Source organism: Juglans microcarpa x Juglans regia, chromosome 2S (genome assembly GCF_004785595.1).
Source record: "Juglans microcarpa x Juglans regia isolate MS1-56 chromosome 2S, Jm3101_v1.0, whole genome shotgun sequence".
Taxonomy (NCBI): domain Eukaryota; kingdom Viridiplantae; phylum Streptophyta; class Magnoliopsida; order Fagales; family Juglandaceae; genus Juglans; species Juglans microcarpa x Juglans regia.
Genome location: NC_054597.1, coordinates 29,080,852 through 29,101,130, shown reverse-complemented (window position 1 = coordinate 29,101,130; position 20,279 = coordinate 29,080,852). Strand labels below are relative to the sequence as shown.

Sequence of the window (20,279 nt, the reverse complement as noted above, 5' to 3'; positions counted from 1 at the left end):
TTGTTTGGCGTTAATTACAATTTTAACTTTTTTTGTTAGCTATTTAAGCCCGACTTGTGAGTTTTAGGAAGAGATTCGATTTATTTTATAATAAAATCCTACTCTCAAAATTTCTATCTGTTTATAATTTTTTTCAATCTCAATCTCAATCTTTAAAATAATTATGAATGAAGTTGTGTATTTATTTTATTTTATTTTTAATGATTAAAAATATTTAAAAAATAAAACTTTTTTCACTAGCAGTACGATCAGGCCGTACATATCTTTTACTATTTGATATATAGAAATGTTTTGGGTTTCAAATTTGAGATTTAAATAGTGTCTCGAATAGTTTTTTATTTTTTATTTATTTAATGATTAAAAAAATATTTTTTAATGATATTATAAATTTTTTATTTTTTTTTAAATATTTATAATAATTAAAAAAATATAAAAAAATAAAATAAAATACTTACTCGGATTACTTTTTCGATAGCCGTATTACTGCAGGTTGATATACTGCTGCAGGAAATAGACAAAACAACGACTGGGAAAGAATGGGGCCCATTTCAGGTGGTGGTGACACGCGTCTCTCTGCGGGCACTAAAAGACAAAACAGTAACTGCGACAGTGAAGAAGTGAAAGCAATTCAGGTGGCGACACCCGTCAATCTACAAGCATTTCGAGTCATTTTTAATTTTTCCTCTCCGTGATGTGAACTGTACAGAAAAACGTGGTGGCTCATCACTGGCTCTGTCCTTGCTTCTCCGTAAATAAATAGGAATCCTGGCTTCTAGTTTGAACTCCCTCACTGGAAGTCTAGAACCACCGGACCCCGTGCTGCACGATATCGCGCATGGTTGCTTTTTCCTCCGATACAATCTAGAATTCTCGTTCTTGCCTTTTCACTCTCGACTCGGTCACCGTCAGCTTCTCGGAGTGAGACTCCAGAACTCCACTGGGCCGCAAGCCTGCTAACGAATTCTCTCATATTTTCAGATCTGTTATTCAATTATTAGTCGATCGGTACGTTTTCAGCTTTGTTTTCCTTTATTTCAAGCCATTTTCTTCCATATTTTACTGCACTGCCTTCTGTATCGATCTTTTTTAGTTTTGGCTCTGGAAGTGTTTCATTTGGTTCGAGTCGTATGTATTTGCTTCTGAGTTGCATTGATTAAAAAAAAAAAAAAAAACAGCTTGTCTTATTACTTCACTCTTTCTTCAAGACTTTAATTTCTGCTAGAACGTGTTTTATTTGTTTCATTACTTCATAATCGTATGCACATTTGTTGTGTGGTGTAGATCGCTGCAACCGGAGGCTTAAAATCATATTAATTCTTTGCATCTTCTCGGAAATTAAGCAGTGTGTTGTAATCCTCTTCATAATCTCGGTGAATCAATGAAGTTTATGTCAGGACAAAAGCTTACTAGCTGTTGTGTATAGCTAGGTATTATTTTATTTTTAGTTGTTGATACCTGAAGTGATCGCATTTAGCAATTCAGATGTGTACCTAGTCCTAAGTTGTACTTTAAATATGGTAAATGAGTATACAAATAAAAAAACCATACAACTAAGTTTTACCAAAATGATGACATGACAGCTCTCCAAATGTGGTTTCTTTGGGCCAAAGATAGTGTTCGGCCTTGTGATACGGGTTGGGCAATCACATCAACTTTGTGCATTGCTGTTTTTTTTTTTTTTAAATTTGTTTCTTTTCTTCGGCTATATTTTTCGTGTAGTTAAGCAGAGGACAAGTCTAGTTGCTCAGAAAACATAGGTTGAGAATGGAAAATTGTGACCTTGTTATAGGTTTGCTTAGATGTCTCATTATACTGAGTAATTATTTTAATTAATGCACATAATAGTTTAATTTAATTTGATCGACAGTGGATGCAACATAATAGTGTTGCTGCTAAATTCCCCAAATTAGGAAATCTAAGAAAAGGGTTGGTCGAAGTCTGGCATGCGGGGACGTCAGCGTGAAGCTTACTTGATGTACAAGCGCATACCGTCGAGAGATTTTGCAAAGATAGTTGACATGGAAGAAAACTCAGGTAGTTCATCTTATCGATCATTTAAAACTAAACTTGGCGAAGATTCGTTTCAATTCTAATAACGTCATATGCTAATGTGGTTTGCTTGGATTTGGTTGTGGAATTAATGTACTGAACACAGATAACTTCAGCTTGAATTTTGTGCTGTGAAGAATTGCTTATTTCCGAGTGGAATGAACTTTACGTCATCGTATTAAACATACTTCTAGCAAATTATGCAGTGTGGGCCGTGGGGTTTGAGGCCAATTTTCATTTATGCTTTCCTTTTGTATCTGTAATTTGGTATATGCAATTGAAAATGTAAGATGAAAAAGCTGATGGAGAAGGTGGTATAGGTTCTCTTAGAGTATATGATTCCTATCTTGGGAAAGTAGTATTGGTGTAGTTTAGTCATAAACTTCCGATTTGCATTAACATGACCTAGCAAATTGCTGTTGGGCTTACTCGTGCATATCTTGATCTTGTAGCTCTTCTACAGAGTAGTACGTCTCCAGATACTTCAAGCCCTTCATGGAGGCTTTCTTTCCCGCATGTAGTTGTTGCAACCATAACTTCATTCTTATTTGGATACCATATGGGGTTGGTGCTCTGTCTTTGAACTTTCAGTCCTTTCTTCTTTTTCTTTGTTTCTTTCTCAGTGTTCTTTGATTATGACACGGGCAAACAATTCTCTCTCTTTTGCAATTTTTATCCTTTATACTTGTTTTGTACAGAGTAGTCAATGAGCCACTTGAAAGCATTTGTGTAGATCTTGGTTTCAGTGGCAATGCCTTGGCAGAAGGTGACATCGAGTCAATTCTTTGCTTACTTGCTCTACTCCGATGTCTGATTTCTGTATCTAGCTCTCTAATATATTAGGTTTTTTCATTTATTTAAAATGAAGGTCTGGTTGTGAGTACATGTCTGGGTGGTGCCTTTGTTGGATCTCTTCTCAGTGGGTGGATTGCTGATGGGGTTGGGCGACGTAGAGCTTTTCAGTTGTGTGCTTTGCCTATGATTATTGGTGCTTCTATGAGGTATGCCGATGCCTTAACAAAACTACTAGCATAAATTCTAATAATCCTACTTGAGTGCTAAATGGAGTTTTGTGTTGCAATCTTGGTTTTTTCCTCTCATATATTATATATTCTTGTACATTAAGTTTAGTTTATAGTAGTTATCTCAACCTTCTGGACCTCTCTGGATATGCAAGAATACAGTTATTTTCTAAAGATAAAAGGGGCTTGTTGGTTTCACACTCCTGGATTATAGCTAGCATACATTTTTTTTTCTTTGTATATGGAGGATCATTGCAGATGGGTTTTCAAAAAATCAAATCACATTGATAGTCCCATCTGCAACACTTAAGATTTAATGTCCCTTAAGTTGCTGCATGCTTTTTTATTTTATTTTTGCAGATGATAGCCTTTTGGTTCTTATTTTTCACTTGTTCGAAGTCTACAAATATAAATGATTATAGATTCTTTCCTGATAGTTACTTATCAAAAAAAAAAAAAAAAGATTCTTTCCTGATAGTCTCTTTCACATTGGATATGTTTTACTTCTATTTATTGTAACTGTATTATTAGAGATCAATAATAAACAATAATGTGAGTTTCCAGCGCATCAACCGAAAATCTTGCGGGTATGCTTTTGGGACGGTTATTTGTTGGGACTGGAATGGGCTTGGGCCCCCCTGTTGCTGCTCTTTATGTGACAGAGGTTTGTTTCATTATTGTCTCATTGATTCTAGGATAAATTTTATTGGTTGCTGATGTTAGGGAGTGCTTGTTTCTTCTCTGATCTTGTCCCATCTGTGTGAAGTAGGTTTCTCCTGCATTTGTGAGGGGTACTTATGGAAGCTTTATTCAAATTGCGACATGTCTGGGACTTATTGTAGCTCTGTTTATTGGAATCCCTGTTAAAGAAATTGCTGGCTGGTAAAATATGCATTCTAGATTCCTCAGCATCTGCCTTTCACTTTTGACTGTTTGATATCATTCTTAATTCATGTGCTCAGGTGGCGCATCTGTTTCTGGATGTCTACAATTCCAGCTGCAATACTACTTGTTGCTGTGATGTTTTGTGCAGAGAGTCCCCATTGGCTGTATAAGGTTTGTTTTTCCTTGTATTCAGTAGTTGCTTTCTGTAACTCAGAATGAATGAACTCCTAACTAGATAATTCCTATTTAAATCAAATTGAAAACACATTGCAAGATGAGCTATAATCACTCACTGGAACAGCAATCACATTAACTCAAAAGCTATTTGCTTAACACAGTCCTTTTCGACTGATTCTTCATACCCTACATGAAAGAACTTAGTGCTCTTTTAATGCTCCTGAGGCCACTGAACTCTTGATTTCTCTCTCTTATATGCACTTCCTCCTCCGTTTGACATGTTTGTGCTCTCTTTATACCATAATTGCAAATAGACATGCAAACAAAGTTCTGGCATTTTCTTTTAGGCAGACTAAAATCATGGAAACACCCTCTCTCTCTCTCTCTCTCTCTCTCTCTCATGATTGTCAATATAAATGTGCACAATGATTTTTTTTTTGATAAGTAAGATGAACATAAATGTGCACAAAGATAGAGTTCTATTTACTGTATTAGTTACCAAACTTATTGTCTCCCTTTTTCCTTCACTTTTTTTTTCCTTCTATGCAAGTCCACCTGTTGCATTCTTTTAATTAAAGTTTTGTTTAATTATCAAGAAATTTCTTCTATGGAAGTTGGGCTGGTATGTCTTCATACTATATAACTTGGGATAAATTCTCAATTTCTTTGCTTACTTGCTTTCTGTAAATAGTTATATTAGGTTTGGATACACTTCGAAGAGCCCGTTAACAGAAAACTATTTCAGTCAATGAAAAATTCGAGCCTCCCTTTTTGAAAATTGGTTTCAGCTCAAAAATTCCAGAAATCAATTTCCACTCTTGCTCGATAACTCTTGAAGCTCAAATAAAACTCCGTTATTCCTCTCCCCAATTCCCTCTCTCTTGTGTTCCTTTCTCTCCCTAATCTTCCTCGCCTTCCCCACCTTCCCACCTTTTTTAAATATAATATTTTTGGATATTTTATATTTAGATATTTTAATTTATTAAGTTGTAATATTCTTTTTTGGTTTATTTTATTTTAACATATTTTTTAAGTTTTTAGTTTTTCTTTTTATATTTTTTTCTTTTCCTTAATTTTATTACACGTGGCATTCCATACCAACATATCAAGAATTTAGTTCTTAAAAAAAACCAACTAAATCAATTTTAAAAGCACAGGGATTAACAAAATTTGATTACATCACAAAGAGCAATTTGATTTTAAGACAACCTACAAAGACTAATTTTGCATTTAGCAAGTTCATAAAAAGCTTATTATAGAAGTATAAATTGACGCATTAGTATAACATCTATAAAAAAATGAATTACATTTACGTAAAAGATTATATGCACCAAATCACAAAAATGTGTTTACTGAAAAATATTTTAAAGTGACAATCAAACACCAGAAAATTTTTGTTTTCTTGTAAAATTTGCTGAAAAAGTTCTCCATAAATTATTTGTTTTATATTGAATCAAATGGACCCTAAATTTGTATACTTGTTGTTTAAGTACTGTTGTGAAATGTTATGCAAAACACACACATCAACGATGGCAAATAAAGTAAAAGCAACACAATCAAGAACACGACACACAATATACTTGGTTCAGCAAATTGCCTACGTCCACAGAGCTGCAGAAATCTTATTAACCAGAGGAGATTACAATCACTCAATCTCAACTCACATTCTCTAGGATTTTTTGCTCTCTCACATAATATGCACTCACTAGACAATTGTTCTTTCCCAAAATTTTGCTCACTCAAGTGAACAACCAAATGAACATTGGCTCGAACGGAGTGTCGAGCGACCACTAGGGTTTCTGACGTCACTTGAGTGAAGTGTCAAGCGGGGCTCTCGGCCTTGAGCTTCGCTCGAGCGGTATACAGAGCGACGTCGAGCGAACTTTGGCTCGAGCCAACTTTCAGCAAACATTTTTTCAGCTCTAAAACTAGTCTCCACATATACCCCAACAAGTACTATTACTGAAGACACACTTACAGTTTCTCATTTTTGTGATACAGAAAGGAAGAACTGAGGAAGCTGAAACTGCATTTGAGAAGCTTCTAGGAGGATCACATGTCAAATATGCAATGGCTGAATTATCCAAGTCAGACAGGGATGGTGACTCTGATATTGTGAAGATGTCAGAGTTGCTTTATGGTCGCCATTTTAGAGGTAGATATGGTACTTTTCTTGTATACTTCTTCGGAATTTGTAAGTATATTTGTATCTTTTGTTGGAGCATCCATAGCTGCCGTCACCATGCTTGTTCTCCTGTCTTTTATTCTTTTTGGGCTTTCCAAAAGTGCTTTGTTATTCACGCATTCCTTTTGCAGTTGTTTTTATTGGGTCAACCCTATTTGCTTTACAACAGCTATCTGGTATAAATGCTGTTTTTTATTTCTCTTCGACTGTTTTTAAAAGTGCGGGAGTGCCATCAACCCTTGCAAATGTCTTCATAGGAATTGCAAATTTAACAGGTATTAATTCAGTTCATGGTAGCCCGCTTATGTATCTAGGATGATACATTCTGTCTAGTGACAATACATTTTTTTTTTTTATTATCCAGGATCTGTTATTGCTATGATTTTGATGGATAAACTTGGAAGAAGGGTCCTCCTCCTGTGGAGCTTTTTTGGCATGGTAAATTGTATTTCCAGTCACATTCCACATTTGACGGTATCAACGTTGGAAATACATGATATGCAGAAAATCTGCATATCATGTATTTTGAAATCCCGGAAAAGAAAATGATAAGTAAAATGTATCTCGACAGACCATGATTAGATATTGCCATTAAAATGTATCCTGGAATTTTTTTTGCTCAAGAATGCACACGAATCTTTATGGTACTAAGAAGGAGCTCCTGGATATTGGTTCTCAAATTTAAAGTGAGAGAAGAGTGATGTTGTATTGAAAAGTGAACTGTATAATCTTCCATCTCAGAGGAAAGGGGCTGTGTTAATAATCTAGGAGCCTGGTCTTGACATTTTGCATTATATCTGCACAGGCAATATCGATGGCCCTTCAAGTCACTGCAGCAAGTGCATATGTATCAGGCTCTGGAGCTTTGTATCTATCAGTTGGCGGCATGCTGCTGTGAGTATAATCTTTTAGCACATACATTTTGATGATGAACTTATGATTGATGCACTTTTTATAAATATATTCAAATGCAAAACCACCAAGACCGTGACATGTTAAGTTTGAAAAATAAACTGCTGTAGCATGATAATGAATTTCTTTGTCCAGGTTTGTCTTTACATTTGCTCTTGGAGCTGGTCCAGTTCCAGGTCTCCTCCTAACCGAAATTTTCCCCAGCCGCATTAGGGCAAAAGCTATGGCAGTCTGTATGTCAGTTCATTGGGTAATTATCTCCTGTTTCCTTCGATTTCATTTTTGCTTTTATATCCGCGCGAGCTAGCTTCTGGATCCTATGTCAGAATAGCATAGCATAGCATAGCCCTTGGAACAGCTTCCTAGGTTCTGAACTCTCATTGGTTACTTGGCCTGTATTTTCTTCAGGTGATCAATTTCTTTGTGGGGTTGCTGTTCTTGCAATTGCTGGAGCAACTTGGGCGACAGCTCTTATACTCGATTTTTACTACCTTTTGTTTAGTTGCCGTAATGTTTGTCAAACGAAATGTGGTTGAAACCAAAGGAAAATCGCTTCAAGAAATTGAGATAGCACTTCTTCCTCAAGACTAAAATGTGCACGCCCTTGTTTAGCGGGGAAGGAATAATCGTTCGCTGTATCAAGTTTCAGCCAAAGTTGCAGTAATATGTTCTGAAGGATTATATAGTTAAGAGTGGTCAGATTTTGGTGATCGATACATCATCATTGGCGCGTCTTGGGGAGTTACTGGTAGGTAGCAATATGTTGATGAGGTGTTTACACAGTTAGAAAGGGCATGCTGTGGAAGTTTTCATGTCCTTTTTTCGTAGTCACCCCCCTCCCCTACAAGTCATACATTTATGCGGATTGTTTGTAATAAATTAGGGATTTTGATCCTTGAAAAAGGTGTGGCTGATCTTAACAAGGCTTAGCATATTAAGGCTCTGTTTGGGTATAACATTCTACTATTATTTATTATTTTATCATTATTTTTCACTTTCTACTATTTTTTATTATTATTTAATATTTTATTATTAATTTTTTATTATTATTCACAAAATATCTGACATCACTTCACTCTCAAAACGCAACCTAAAAGATAGTATTGATGATAACATTCATTTTCCTCTTCTTTTTTTATTTTGTTGTGATTTCCTTTTATTTTCTACTTGCCAAATCTCACAAGGAGTATGTGATACACGTATAATTATTTTATAATGTATCATAATCAATGCATTATCTTCAATTTTATTTAGAAATATAAAATAGTCGTACAAGATACGTAAGCTAATCTTTTTATATTCAAAGTTCTGTGATCTTTTTATTTTTATTTTTTTTTATTTTTTTCTCTGAAAAAAAGGGTTTTGGTTATTTCATAATATGTCGCGTTAATGAGTGATTATTAGTTAAGTGCCCTTTCTCGATCACAAGTAGGCCCGTAATTTATGGAATTTCAGTAATTGTGGAGTAATGACTTATCTAAAACACTTAATGAGAAAAAGTAAATTTTTATATTTATATTATATTAACACTTTCTCATGGACTTTTTCTTAATAAGTGAACTTACACATGAAATATTTAATTAATAGGATGAAATGTAGAATAAGAATTCAAGTTCAGACATTTACTTTAATACTACGTGAAATTATTATTTATTTACAAAATTTAAATTAATAGGAAGATGTACCTTTATTCCAAAAGTAAGACATGCCTCCCTCTTTATTTTAGAGGCATATTATTCAAAATAGAAGTGTTCTAGATAAAAAAAATAAAAAAAAAAATTACACAAAAATAAACATACAAAATAAGGTACCTTCATCTGCCTTCAACCATTATTTAAATGCACAAAATACCCTTGCAATCCTCCATGTTCATTTCACAAAAAGAGAAAAAAAAAATTGCTATTTGCAAAGAAAAATAAAAAATTCTATACACCATACTATCATTTCATTTTCATTACACTAAGTATGATGTGGCACATTTATCACCATTAAATAATCATTTATTACATTTTTTTTTATCATCTAATAGTAATAAATGTACCACATGCCACTTAGTATGATCAAAATAAGATGAGAGTAATGTATAACATTACTCATTCTCATATAAACTTATGATTTTCCAACATCTCATCAAACAAACCAAGTAATTTAACAAATCAAAGTACCTTTGAGCTCCAGGAAACTACTGTATGGAAAAACCAGCACTGGTTCTCATTGGCAGAACCTCGTTTAGCCTAGAAGGGGCATGGCCCCCAGCTTGCCAAAAATTAATTAATAATTATTATTTAAATTCAAATAAAGTTTGGTAAAAAAATAATATTGATCCCAAAAAATATGTAAACTTCTTGAAATATTTCAAACATATGAAAGTTTTATTCTAATCTCATCTAAAATTCTTGAGTCTCTTTAAAGTATGAAAAAACAATTTCTATATTTTCATAAGTTTTGCCTCAAAATTATAAAAGGACAATGTTAGGGTACATACCAAATGTGAACACTATTGCAAATGATATTTTTCTCTTTATTTTAACTATTTTTCAAACATCCTTAACCATTAAGAAAAACTAAAAAAATACAAATTCACTAATAGTTACTTTTTTAACTATTAAGAAAAAAAATTTAAAAATATATATATACCTCAAAAAATTTAAAAACTTAAAGATATGAGTTAAAAAAAACTCAAAATTCCGTTGCTAAATTATGAATTTATAGATCTATATGCGTTCATATATATATATATATATATATATATATATATATATTTCTTTTATAAAATCTAAAAGTCATTCATTTAAAAAAAAAAATTAAAACGTCTTTCCATAATCTTCAAACGTTTGCATATTCTCTCCAAAGTTCCTTCAATCAATGAATCAATCTTATATTTCATGAAAAATACATGAACAAAAATATAACGTGGGGTTTCTTATTTCATTTGAATTAAAAATTTTAATGTTACCAATTAGCGAGTTCGAAAAAAAAAAAAAAAAAGAACGTTTGTTATAAATTGAAGGAATATGAAATGAAATTACATCTATAATGTATTTTTTTTTTTTTTTTTTATAATTACAAACATCAAAGTGTATAATATAAACATATACATACATCTACGCATGAATGCAAGCATAGTCGTCATCGTATAGATCGAAATTGCCGCCCAAAGTCAAAGTTTTGGTTCCACCACAGCTGGTAGTAACATTCACATGGCCAAAGTCCTCAAAATAGAATCTGAACCCATTTCATCGTAGTCATACCATCCTTCAGGAGAGCCCCCCCATTTTGCCCAATATTCTTGGAAACTTTGGGATTGGTGTTGCAAAGCTCGGTATGAAGGTAAGGTATTTAATGCGGAGTCGGTTTGACATGTTATCATATTTTCCAGGATTATGCAGCTGATTATGAAAGTCTCTAAGATTTCTAATCAGGATGTTGCTATCTTAAATAGATTGGAGATCTCAATTTTAGCCCCTAAACCTAAGCAGGTGCGTGTGTGAAATTGAATACTGATAGTAGTAGCTTAAGCAATCCTGGGCTAGTTGGTACATGGGGTGTTATTCATGATCATAGTGGTAAGCTTTGTATGGCGTATTTTGTGTCTTTGGGTCAGAGTTCTAATAATTTTGCATAAATGCGTAGTGTGTTGGAGGGGATTCGTAGGTGTTATCATCTTCAGTTTTTTCGCGTTGAGATTGAGATGGATTCTCAGTTGCTTGTCAATTGGATTATTAAGGGGACTTGTAATATCTGGTATTTCGAAGATTTTTGGGATGAATTACATGAGTATCTTATATGCATGGAATATCGTATTCGTCATATTTTTCGTGAAGGTAATGCTATGGCTGATTTTCTTGCTAAGTGGGGTGCTGGGGGTTTAAATAGAGATTGGGTGGATGATAGTGATATGCCAACCCAGTTAAGAGGGATTCTTTGTACGGATAGGATTGAGCTTCCTTATTTTCGCACCTCGTAAGTTTGTTCTTGGTAAGTTTGGTTTTTCTATGGTTTTTTATTCATTGGATATTATTATTTGTTTGTGTGCTCTTTCTTGCAGGTGTTGGTTAGTTTCTAGGGTTGGTCCTCTATTTGTTATTGTTTTATGAACAATGGTAATCAAGGTTTTATTTTGGTTGATTGTTTAGGTTTTTGATACCTGAGTTTTGGTTTTATGCTTATTTGTATCGTTGAGGTGTCTGGTTGTAACTACGGTTTTCCTCCGCCACAAGTGAAGGCTATGAATAAAATTGGGATACCGTTCTCTTTTTAAAAATAAAAAAATTAAAAAAAATAAAAAAAGAAGAAGAAAGAAGAAGAAAAAGAAACTCAGTTAAGGGAACCTAAGGAGGAGGAGGCACTTCACTGAAATACATGTCATGGAGCAGTTCCTTTGCCGTGGCTCTCCTAGCCGGGTCATAGCAGACAAGTCTTTTGACCAGAGAGATTTCTTCATGGGACCAGTTGGCCAGGCACGCTTCCAAGCCAATTGGATTTTCTACCTTATTGATTGAAATCTTTTTGTAGCCAGCAAGTTTAGAACAACCTGGCCAGACTTCCTCAGTCAAGTTTCCCAAGATGCTACAAATTCTGCTGAGTTGATCAATATGAGCAGTATCAGGAAAAAGGGGCTACAGAGTAAAAAGTTCCGCATATATGCAACCAATGACCACAGATCAATCTCTAAACCATAGTCTGTCGATCCATAGAGTAGTTCAGGAGCCATGAACCCACGAGTACCGGCCAAGTATGTGAAACAACAACCTTGTCTACATCTCCACCGGCCTTATCTTCACCCACATAAGAGAATGAACTCTTGAAAGAACCATCCAGCTCTATGTCGTTTCTCGAGCATGTAGCAAGACAAGATGAATTAATGTGTATTTCAGGAGAATCTTCAGGTGGCTTGAAGGTATTTTCCAGATTTTCAAAGTTTTGTTCGTAAAATTGTGGGTCGTTGTTGTAGGCAGCTGCATATCCTGCAGGTTCCAGGAGTATCCTCGCCTAAACTCAAGAGTCAACAACAAAGAACATTTCAAATCTTGAATAAATAACCAGAACCAAAGCTTCATTCAAAAGATCATATACTTGCAGAAGGTCCCAATTACATCCAAATGTATGTACATGACTAGTCTTCTGTTTGAAATATAAAATGTAAGAAAGAACAATTGAAATATTGGAGAAGCAGCATACTAAAAAAATATAGCTAACCACCAAAGGAATTACTACGAAAATGCAACAAAGGATCTATCCATTTCAAGTGTAAAAATACGAGTTATTTTGATCATTTTATTGTCAACGTAATGTGAATGGCTAAAATACCCTATGATTTTCACTAAATAGATAATATCCATTTTAAGTGAAATAGAGAAGATCTTATTTCATGAAATATGACTAAAATACTCCATGATTTTCACTAAATAGATACTATCCATTTCAAGTGAAATAGAGAGAATCTTATTCCATAAAAATGGGCATGGAACCACTTACTTTTAAAAACTTAGAAAATTGGCATTGGACTCATCAAATGAGTCTAATTTTCAAAATTTGATGAATATATGTTTAAAATCATTGCATTGGATTCACCAAACATTAAAATCTGAATAACTTTCGCTTATTGCGTTGTTATTGAGTTACAGTGCATTCCAATTCATTTTCAAATTTGAAGACTTACTATTCACACTCTATAACCATTATTTTATTTACTTAAATTATTGTTTCTCAATTTTGAGCCACAATATATTTAAGTTAGGAAATAATAATTTAAGTATCAAATTAAATTATTAATTAATATATAGTTAGTGCAATTGTAAAATATGAAAAAAATAAATTAAAAATATTATTATTAAAAAAATAATATTATATTATTATTTTGACTAATCTAATGGTTAATCTAATGTGGAGATATGGCTATGAGAGTTTTAGATTTATGTAAATTATGTACTATTTATCAAATTTTAAAGATAAATTTGATGAAACCAATGCCAATACTCAGAGCACTCGTATTCTCAGGGCAATCAATGACTACCACAATCATTTTAAGCCATTGCTCGTAGAAATCAATTCTAATTCACCATAATCCACGAACCCATTTCTTTGAAAGAGTGGCTCCACAGTCACACAAGGGGTTTCAAAAGTTTAATTTTTGTTTTTTTTTTTCAAGTATTTTTTTAACTCTTTTCATTATTTTTAAAAATATTCACAACATTATTAAAAAAATAATTTCTTAATCACTAAAAATAAAAATAAAAACCTGTGGGGAGCCCCACACATGTGGCGTTAGTATTTATGTTAGAGAAATACTTTAGTCATAAAAGAACTATATAAAAAGAAATCCACAAATTGACGTGGCTTGATGCAGTACGTCAGATTGTAAAGTTATTTTTTATGTAAAGTAGATCAACGCATTACATGAAGTCACATCAGTTTATGAGTTTATTTTTATGTAATCTCTTTGTATCTGTAGTAGTTTTCTTCCACACTAACAACAATCCAAATATTAATATTAAGGGTTAATTACACTTTATCTCCTCGAACTTTTAAAACTTCTCAATCCCCCATTTCGTCTACCAGCAGCGTTAAATCTAACTGAAATTTACTATAAAGATGTAATTTTTATCTAATTTATTATCATTGACCATATAAAATATAAAATAATATATGCTATATATCAATTAATAATAAATCATTAATCATTAAATAATCAATCATTAAACACATTTCAATAATCAAGCGGTAAATTTGAGGGGCTCCACTAGCATTTTCCTTGGCGCAAAGGTTAGCCAAAGTAAAGTGTTATTGCAAGAATAATGCACATAGTTACAGGTTTAATAACAAAGATTGAATGTCCGTGTAGAGATTATATAGGACTTTCCTAGAATCAATTGTAGAGATTAGTTTTTCCTAGCAAGGATCCAATGCGTGCGATTAGGATGCAACATCGAGAGTGTGAGACCTTTTATCTAGCTTAAAGAGCATTAGCATTGTTTTAGATAAAGTTGCTAATATATCACTTTGTAGCTACTGACTATCTACTCAAGATTTGATTTAAAACTATGTTAGGTTAGCCATCTTATTTCTATAATTATAAGATATTATTATTATTTTATATATTTTTAATGCATATTATTTATTTCTTTTTTAAATAACTTTTATTTTCATTTTCATAATTTTTAACTACCTATACGGTAGGAAAATTCAATATACCACATTTTTATCTCACTTTCATCTTACTATGATGAGATGGTATTACTCATAAACTTTTATTTATGATTTGTTTATCTACATTTTTACTGGCTTGTAAACAAAATAAATTGTTACGAATAATATTCGATGGACTGTAAACAAATTTACTTCAACTCAAATCTTTACAACAATAAAATTGTAAAATGTTTGTGCCTATAGTTGTAAATACATTAAAATTACAACAAACTGTACATCAAAATAAAACTATAGTCAATAACATAACATGATTTTATCCAACCACATTAAAACTAATTTAGCATTCTACCTATAGAGTGAGAAAATAATGCATATCATATATATTGTATATGGGTAGGAAGAAAATAATACATATGAAATATAATATTTTTTAATAATAATCATATCATTCAGCGTGCATACAAAGAATAATATTAATAAAATAATGCCTAAGTTACTTTATCATGGTATATATATTGAACTACTATTATTAAAAGCCAAGATGAATATAGTATAGCTAATTCAATTCCGATCTATTTTGAGCTAAAATAGGCATGATTTGGCCTTCTAGTGCTTTTGCCATGTCAATACGGATGCTCTTCCTTTGTTTGGACCCCATGGGAGAAATTCTCGTGTGGGTAGATTTATCCCTATAAAAACATATTAGACAAACCACGTAGAACTACTTTTTTTATAAGTGAATCTCGGAGGGTGGCTTTGAGTTTTTCACATTTTTCTATAGTGGAGTCTACTTTTTTTTTTTTTTTTTTTTTTTTTTTTTTTTTTTTTTTTATAAAAGACTTACACGAGACTTATACATTTAAGATTTCAGAAATGCTATATACAACTGCGCAAGGGAACCCCGCAGCATCATCTCCCATGTGGCAAACAAAAACGGCGTCGTTTTATTTTTGCTTCAATTTCCTTCGTTCCCCCCTTTCCCATTCGATGTGGCTTAGGAGAGGAGCCAACGTGTGACCCGGGGCAAAACTCCACCACTCACCGAGAGCGAAGGAGCCGCGACAGGGCTAGGTGCGGTGGACGATAGTGCTCGTGACTGCGAAGCACTGAGAGGAAGAGAGAGAGAGAGAGAGAGAGAGAGAGTGAGTGAGTGATTAGAGAGAGAGAGCACTGCGTGAAGGAGAGAGAAGGAGAGCGACAATGGGGGAGTTTGGCGTGGGCTTACCGAGAGGGAAGGAGGCTTGCATGGGGCACTCGGGTGGAGCTAGGTGGCTGAGGTGAATACGCCGGCGAGCTGGACTTCACCTTACCGAGGCTAGTGGCACCTAACGGAATCGGGAGCTTGGTGCAGGGTGGCAACGGTGTGGAGGAGCTAGGTCGCGACTTGGTTGCTAGAGCCCCTGAACGTGGGTTGTTGGACTCCACATAAGAGTGGTGATGACCTTGAGGAGGTACGGCGGCTCCTAGGCAGTTTTCACGTGGGTTGAGGAGGAGTGGTTTCTATGGTTTTTGGCTTACAACGATACAAAGTCGTGAGACGTGGGTCTTTGTGGAGGGAGATGATGCCGCGGTGGGGACAGACGGGTCAAGGCTAAGTGGAGAAGGAAAATGGCGGGCAAGATGACGAATTATTTGGATTTGATACACGAATTTTTAGAGGAGCACAAGGATGAAGAAGAGGTGGAGGAGGAAGAAGAAAGAGAGAGTGAAGAAGAAGAAAAGGAAAGACTGAAGAAAGAAAGTACGATCCCTTCTGTCTTCGAGCTCGTGGCAAACGACGACGTTCCAATAATGCCACATTGGATATGATGCCACGGGGGTTCCCCTACGTGGTTGTATATAGCATTTTTGTTAAGATTTATATATATCATTTCTCTATTAAACAAACAGGGACATGGTCTTAATAAAAAATGAGGGTCTATTCCCTTTTTGCTTATCCAGCTATTTGCATCTTAGAGACTGAGCATGCGATCATGCTTGGGATCTTCTAACCAATTCCACACTTATTTAGTATATTGTATTTAATCGAAGATTAATAATTTCGAACTCTAATCTTCTCCATTGTAAACTTGGAAAGACGAATGAAAATGAATTTTTATGAAATGCAAGGGATGGATTTTGAAGAAATAAAAACAATATTGGATAATAAATTTAATAATGCATTAAAATAAAATTTGTCCTGGCTGGGGTTCATGCTCAGCATCAAGAGTACTTCTAACATGCAATCAACCAAACTCAAATGGTTGTTTTAAATCCAGCTTTGAGAAAGTTGGGATGCATTCACATCACATGACACATGGTTGTGTGTACAACCAAGAGTGTAGATCCTAAAAAAGCTGCTTCCATGTTTATTTAAATCCAATTAACCATGGTAGCTTGAAAACCAACAAGATGTCTCGTTTGTTTTTACAATTTCTCTTATCTCATCTCATCTAATTATTACAATTTTCTCAATTTCTCACACAAAATAAAATAAATAATTCAACTTTTTGTAATGCTAAAACAAAAATAATATTAAAAAAATATATTCTAACAATATTTTATTCAATATTTAACTTTAATCTCAACTTATCTCATCTCATCTATCTCATCTGCGAAAACAATCGAAGCCTAAAAGACAAAAGAAAGTCTTCACCAATATGGAAGGTTTGAATTTAGAAAGACATGCGGTGGGATGCTGAACCGTCAGGCCAACTTTACTAAATGAACAAAGGGTTTCAACTTTCTTTCAGCTTAAAGATGGATATCAGTTTCATGTATTTAGTACATACCAAGCAGCTCTCACTTTAGCAAAAACCAGATTAAACACAATTAACCTAACCTAGTAACAGTACATGAGAGAATGAACAATTCCCACTTCTATTCTGGCCAGTTTTGGAATGAACCTAAATTACATTAGCCAATTTAGACATCTAAACGGCTGTCAGGAACCAGCAACAAAAAGCATTTGAAAACAACAATGCATGCTGAAAGTGGGGCTACTCTCCACTGCAGCTTCAACATGCCCTAAGCAGCACAGCCTCCACAGACAATACTCCTGCAGTTAAATAAAAATATTTAATGAAAAGTCATATCTAATAGACTATATTCATGCACAGACTTGAATAGTTATGATATACCAAGGGGAAAAAAAAAAAAAATCTCTCCTAGAGATAAGGTATAAGAGTTTGAGAAAGAATTTGCATGTGTATGCCCCGTGGGTCCCGGGGGGGGGGGGGGGGGGGGGGGGGGGGGGGGGGTTGGGGGGGTTCAATGAGACCAATTAAATACCGAGTCCCTAACTCATCCTAACTATGAGATGGTTCCCATAAGCAACACATCACATGATCTTGCTCCTTAAAGAAGTGTATAACCTTCATGATTAGTAAACAGAAGCAGATAAAAAGAGGACCTTTTGTGGTAAAATCATCCCACATCTTCTTTTTATATTCTTAGTTGAGAAGGCTTCACTGTCAAATACACCAAAACCTCCTTTATGAATTAAAAAAATTATAAACCCATTACTCACAATCACGGAGTACACTGTATTCGATAAGTTGGAGCATGAGATGTTGGTAAATTCTCTTGGATGATTTAAGGTTGGCGCAAGAAAGTTTTCCTAGGTTGAAAGAACTAACATACCAAAATCCTTCCCTGACTAAGAAATTATAAACTAATTGTTCAATGACCATGTTACTAGGTCAGATTTTGGGGGAGATATACCATCAAATTCTTTCTCTTGGTTCCTCGTGGGTAAAGTACAGTTCATATAAGTTACCATTGCAAGCATGTCATATAATATCAAACATAAATCGTCTGCACTGAGTTTCAGCTCGCTCATTCTTCTTAGTCCTTTATTTACACACTCATGGGCTTCAGCTCTCACAAAGGAGTTTTAGTCCGTTCTGCTTGCATGACAATGCTAGAAAAAGGAAAATAAGAAAACAAAGAAACATTTGGGCGGTCATGGTTAATGACTTGCAGCCATTTGAGCATTCAACAATTCTAAGCATGCAGCTGACATTTTCACATCACCTCTCTATATAAAAACCATTAGATTGTAGTTACCAATTAAAATACCTCTCTAGCAAAAGGCTAGTGTGAAGCTAAAGGAGCTACCTATCGGCAAATACAGTCGAGCAACAAAAAACACCTAAGGTGAAAAGCTGTACTTACGCAATTGCACATCCAGATCTTCTGCGCCTTTTCTTCCTTGCAATCTCCTTCCTCCTTGGAGGTTGAAGAACAACCTTAATAGCAGTATCAAATACAGCTTTGACATTCTAAACAATAGATGGAAGTCATTGTCTACTAGCCTTAACCAAACAAGATAACCATTCAGAATGCACCAGAAATAGACTGAACAATCTACCTGTTGAGTCTTAGAACTGCATTCTATATAAGCTGCTGCGCCAATTTGTTTCCTTAGTTCCTCTCCCTGTTTATTGTCCGAATGAGCCAATCTCAAGCGAGATAAATCAAATATTTACAAGATATAATTTGAAGAAAATAAATAAAGCTTACCTGAGCCGATGTTATGACATTAGAACCCATATGATCAGCTAAATGCCTACTTTCCTCACGAAGATCTAAAATAGATAAAAACAATAACTTAGTGTTACTCACATCTTAGTAAAAACTAAAATATGAAAATATAAAAAGTTACCTACCTAACTTTGTTCCAACAAGAACAATTGGAACATTGGGTGCAAATCGACGAAGTTCAGGCATCCACTGTTGGGAAATTAGAACAAATAAATAACTTCAGTTACTGGTATACTGAATCACTGGCACAAGAAGAAACAAGAGCACCATGCCAACTGACAATAGCTCAGTTATGACGTGTAGATCAAAGTAAAGAGTACAAGTATCTATGTCATTGAAGGGGGAAAAACACTCTGCAGGCTTTAAGTTAGCGGCCTACTTTTTCCAAACATGATCTAAAATAGCAACAAGAAAAGTAAAGGAAAAAGAGCAAAATAAAGTAAAACAGGACAAAGTGAGAAAGGGATAAGCAATAAAGTCAGTACCTTCTTAAGAACATTTTCATAGCTTGCCCTACTGATTAATGAGAAAGCTAAGACAAATATATCTGCACCTCGGTAACTCAGTGGTCTTAACCTGCTATAATCCTCCTGGCCTTTAAACCAGAGGGAAAAGAGTATCAAGAATGAGTCACAAACCAAAATCCTAATCTAAAACTCTTTATCGAGCAATGAATGTAGTAGCATGCTAGATTCTGATTACAGAACATAATTAAGAGAGAAAGATAGAGAATCATAGAAGAAGCTTTTCTACGGTGGAGACTAATACCTGCAGTATCCCAGAGTCCCAAGTTGACAATGCTCCCATCCACAGCCACATTGGCGCTGAAATTGTCGAATACTGTGGGTATATAATCCTGTTAAAAAACAACACAGATTGAGAGAGACTTGGAGAGAGATCTAGCCTGGCGCTCTAATGTACCGTTTAAATGGAAAGACCCACAGGCCACAAGTAGAAATCTCATGAAATGTCCATAAATGGAGGACAAACAAGAAAAAGAAAGATTTTTTGTCCGAGGGGTCATGAATGGTGAAATACTTACAGTGGGGAACTTGTTGCTGGTATAACAAATGAGCATACAGGTCTTCCCAACAGCTCCATCTCCAACTGTGACACATTTAATGAACTTTGAAGCACTCATCATCCTTCTCAAACCCACCCACAACTTGTTCAGCAGCTCTCAAGCCACAGCACTGCTATATATAATATAATTTTATATTTAAAGTTGAAGTAAAAACAAGAAGCTTCAGGTAAAAAGTTTTAACGAAACGAGAGGAGGAAGAAAGAGAACGGTCTCTGGGTATGGAAGAGTGACAAGATAAAGAGCCTCTTCTGCCTTTCAAGAAAAGGTTAAAAAAAGACAAGCGAGACCTTTG

At 34.5% G+C, this 20,279-nt stretch overlaps 3 protein-coding genes across 5 annotated transcripts; 1 reads left to right on the top strand and 2 right to left on the bottom strand.

Moving 5' to 3' along the window:
• The first annotated feature begins 701 nt into the window (after positions 1-701).
• On the top strand, positions 702-8,188 carry LOC121252592 (probable plastidic glucose transporter 2). Of its 3 annotated transcripts, none has more exons than XM_041152306.1 (14): positions 702-1,005; positions 1,911-2,034; positions 2,502-2,613; positions 2,748-2,815; positions 2,918-3,050; positions 3,636-3,735; positions 3,841-3,953; positions 4,034-4,127; positions 6,135-6,288; positions 6,450-6,593; positions 6,683-6,756; positions 7,124-7,212; positions 7,366-7,480; positions 7,639-8,188. In XM_041152306.1, exons 2-14 carry the CDS (start codon positions 1,944-1,946, stop codon positions 7,819-7,821), a joined length of 1,470 nt encoding a protein of 489 aa, XP_041008240.1. In that variant the 5' UTR covers positions 702-1,005; positions 1,911-1,943; the 3' UTR covers positions 7,822-8,188. The 3 variants fall into 3 exon arrangements, with proteins under 3 accessions (XP_041008240.1, XP_041008239.1, XP_041008241.1); XM_041152305.1 differs by having other exon boundaries at positions 1,868-2,034; XM_041152307.1 differs by lacking the exon at positions 6,450-6,593 and having other exon boundaries at positions 1,868-2,034.
• Positions 8,189-11,561: 3,373 nt separating this feature from the next.
• LOC121253550 (cyclin-dependent kinase F-1-like) lies at positions 11,562-12,344 on the bottom strand. Its single transcript, XM_041153553.1, has 3 exons — positions 12,327-12,344; positions 11,959-12,222; positions 11,562-11,849 (listed from the first exon to the last, which is right to left on the bottom strand). The coding sequence occupies exons 1-3, from the start codon at positions 12,342-12,344 to the stop codon at positions 11,562-11,564; spliced, it is 570 nt and encodes a 189-aa protein (XP_041009487.1).
• Positions 12,345-17,079: 4,735 nt separating this feature from the next.
• LOC121253665 (rac-like GTP-binding protein ARAC7) lies at positions 17,080-20,279 on the bottom strand. Its single transcript, XM_041153668.1, has 8 exons — positions 19,946-20,279; positions 19,672-19,759; positions 19,389-19,498; positions 19,029-19,092; positions 18,883-18,947; positions 18,731-18,796; positions 18,535-18,641; positions 17,080-17,416 (listed from the first exon to the last, which is right to left on the bottom strand). The coding sequence occupies exons 1-8, from the start codon at positions 20,045-20,047 to the stop codon at positions 17,386-17,388; spliced, it is 633 nt and encodes a 210-aa protein (XP_041009602.1). The 5' UTR covers positions 20,048-20,279; the 3' UTR covers positions 17,080-17,385.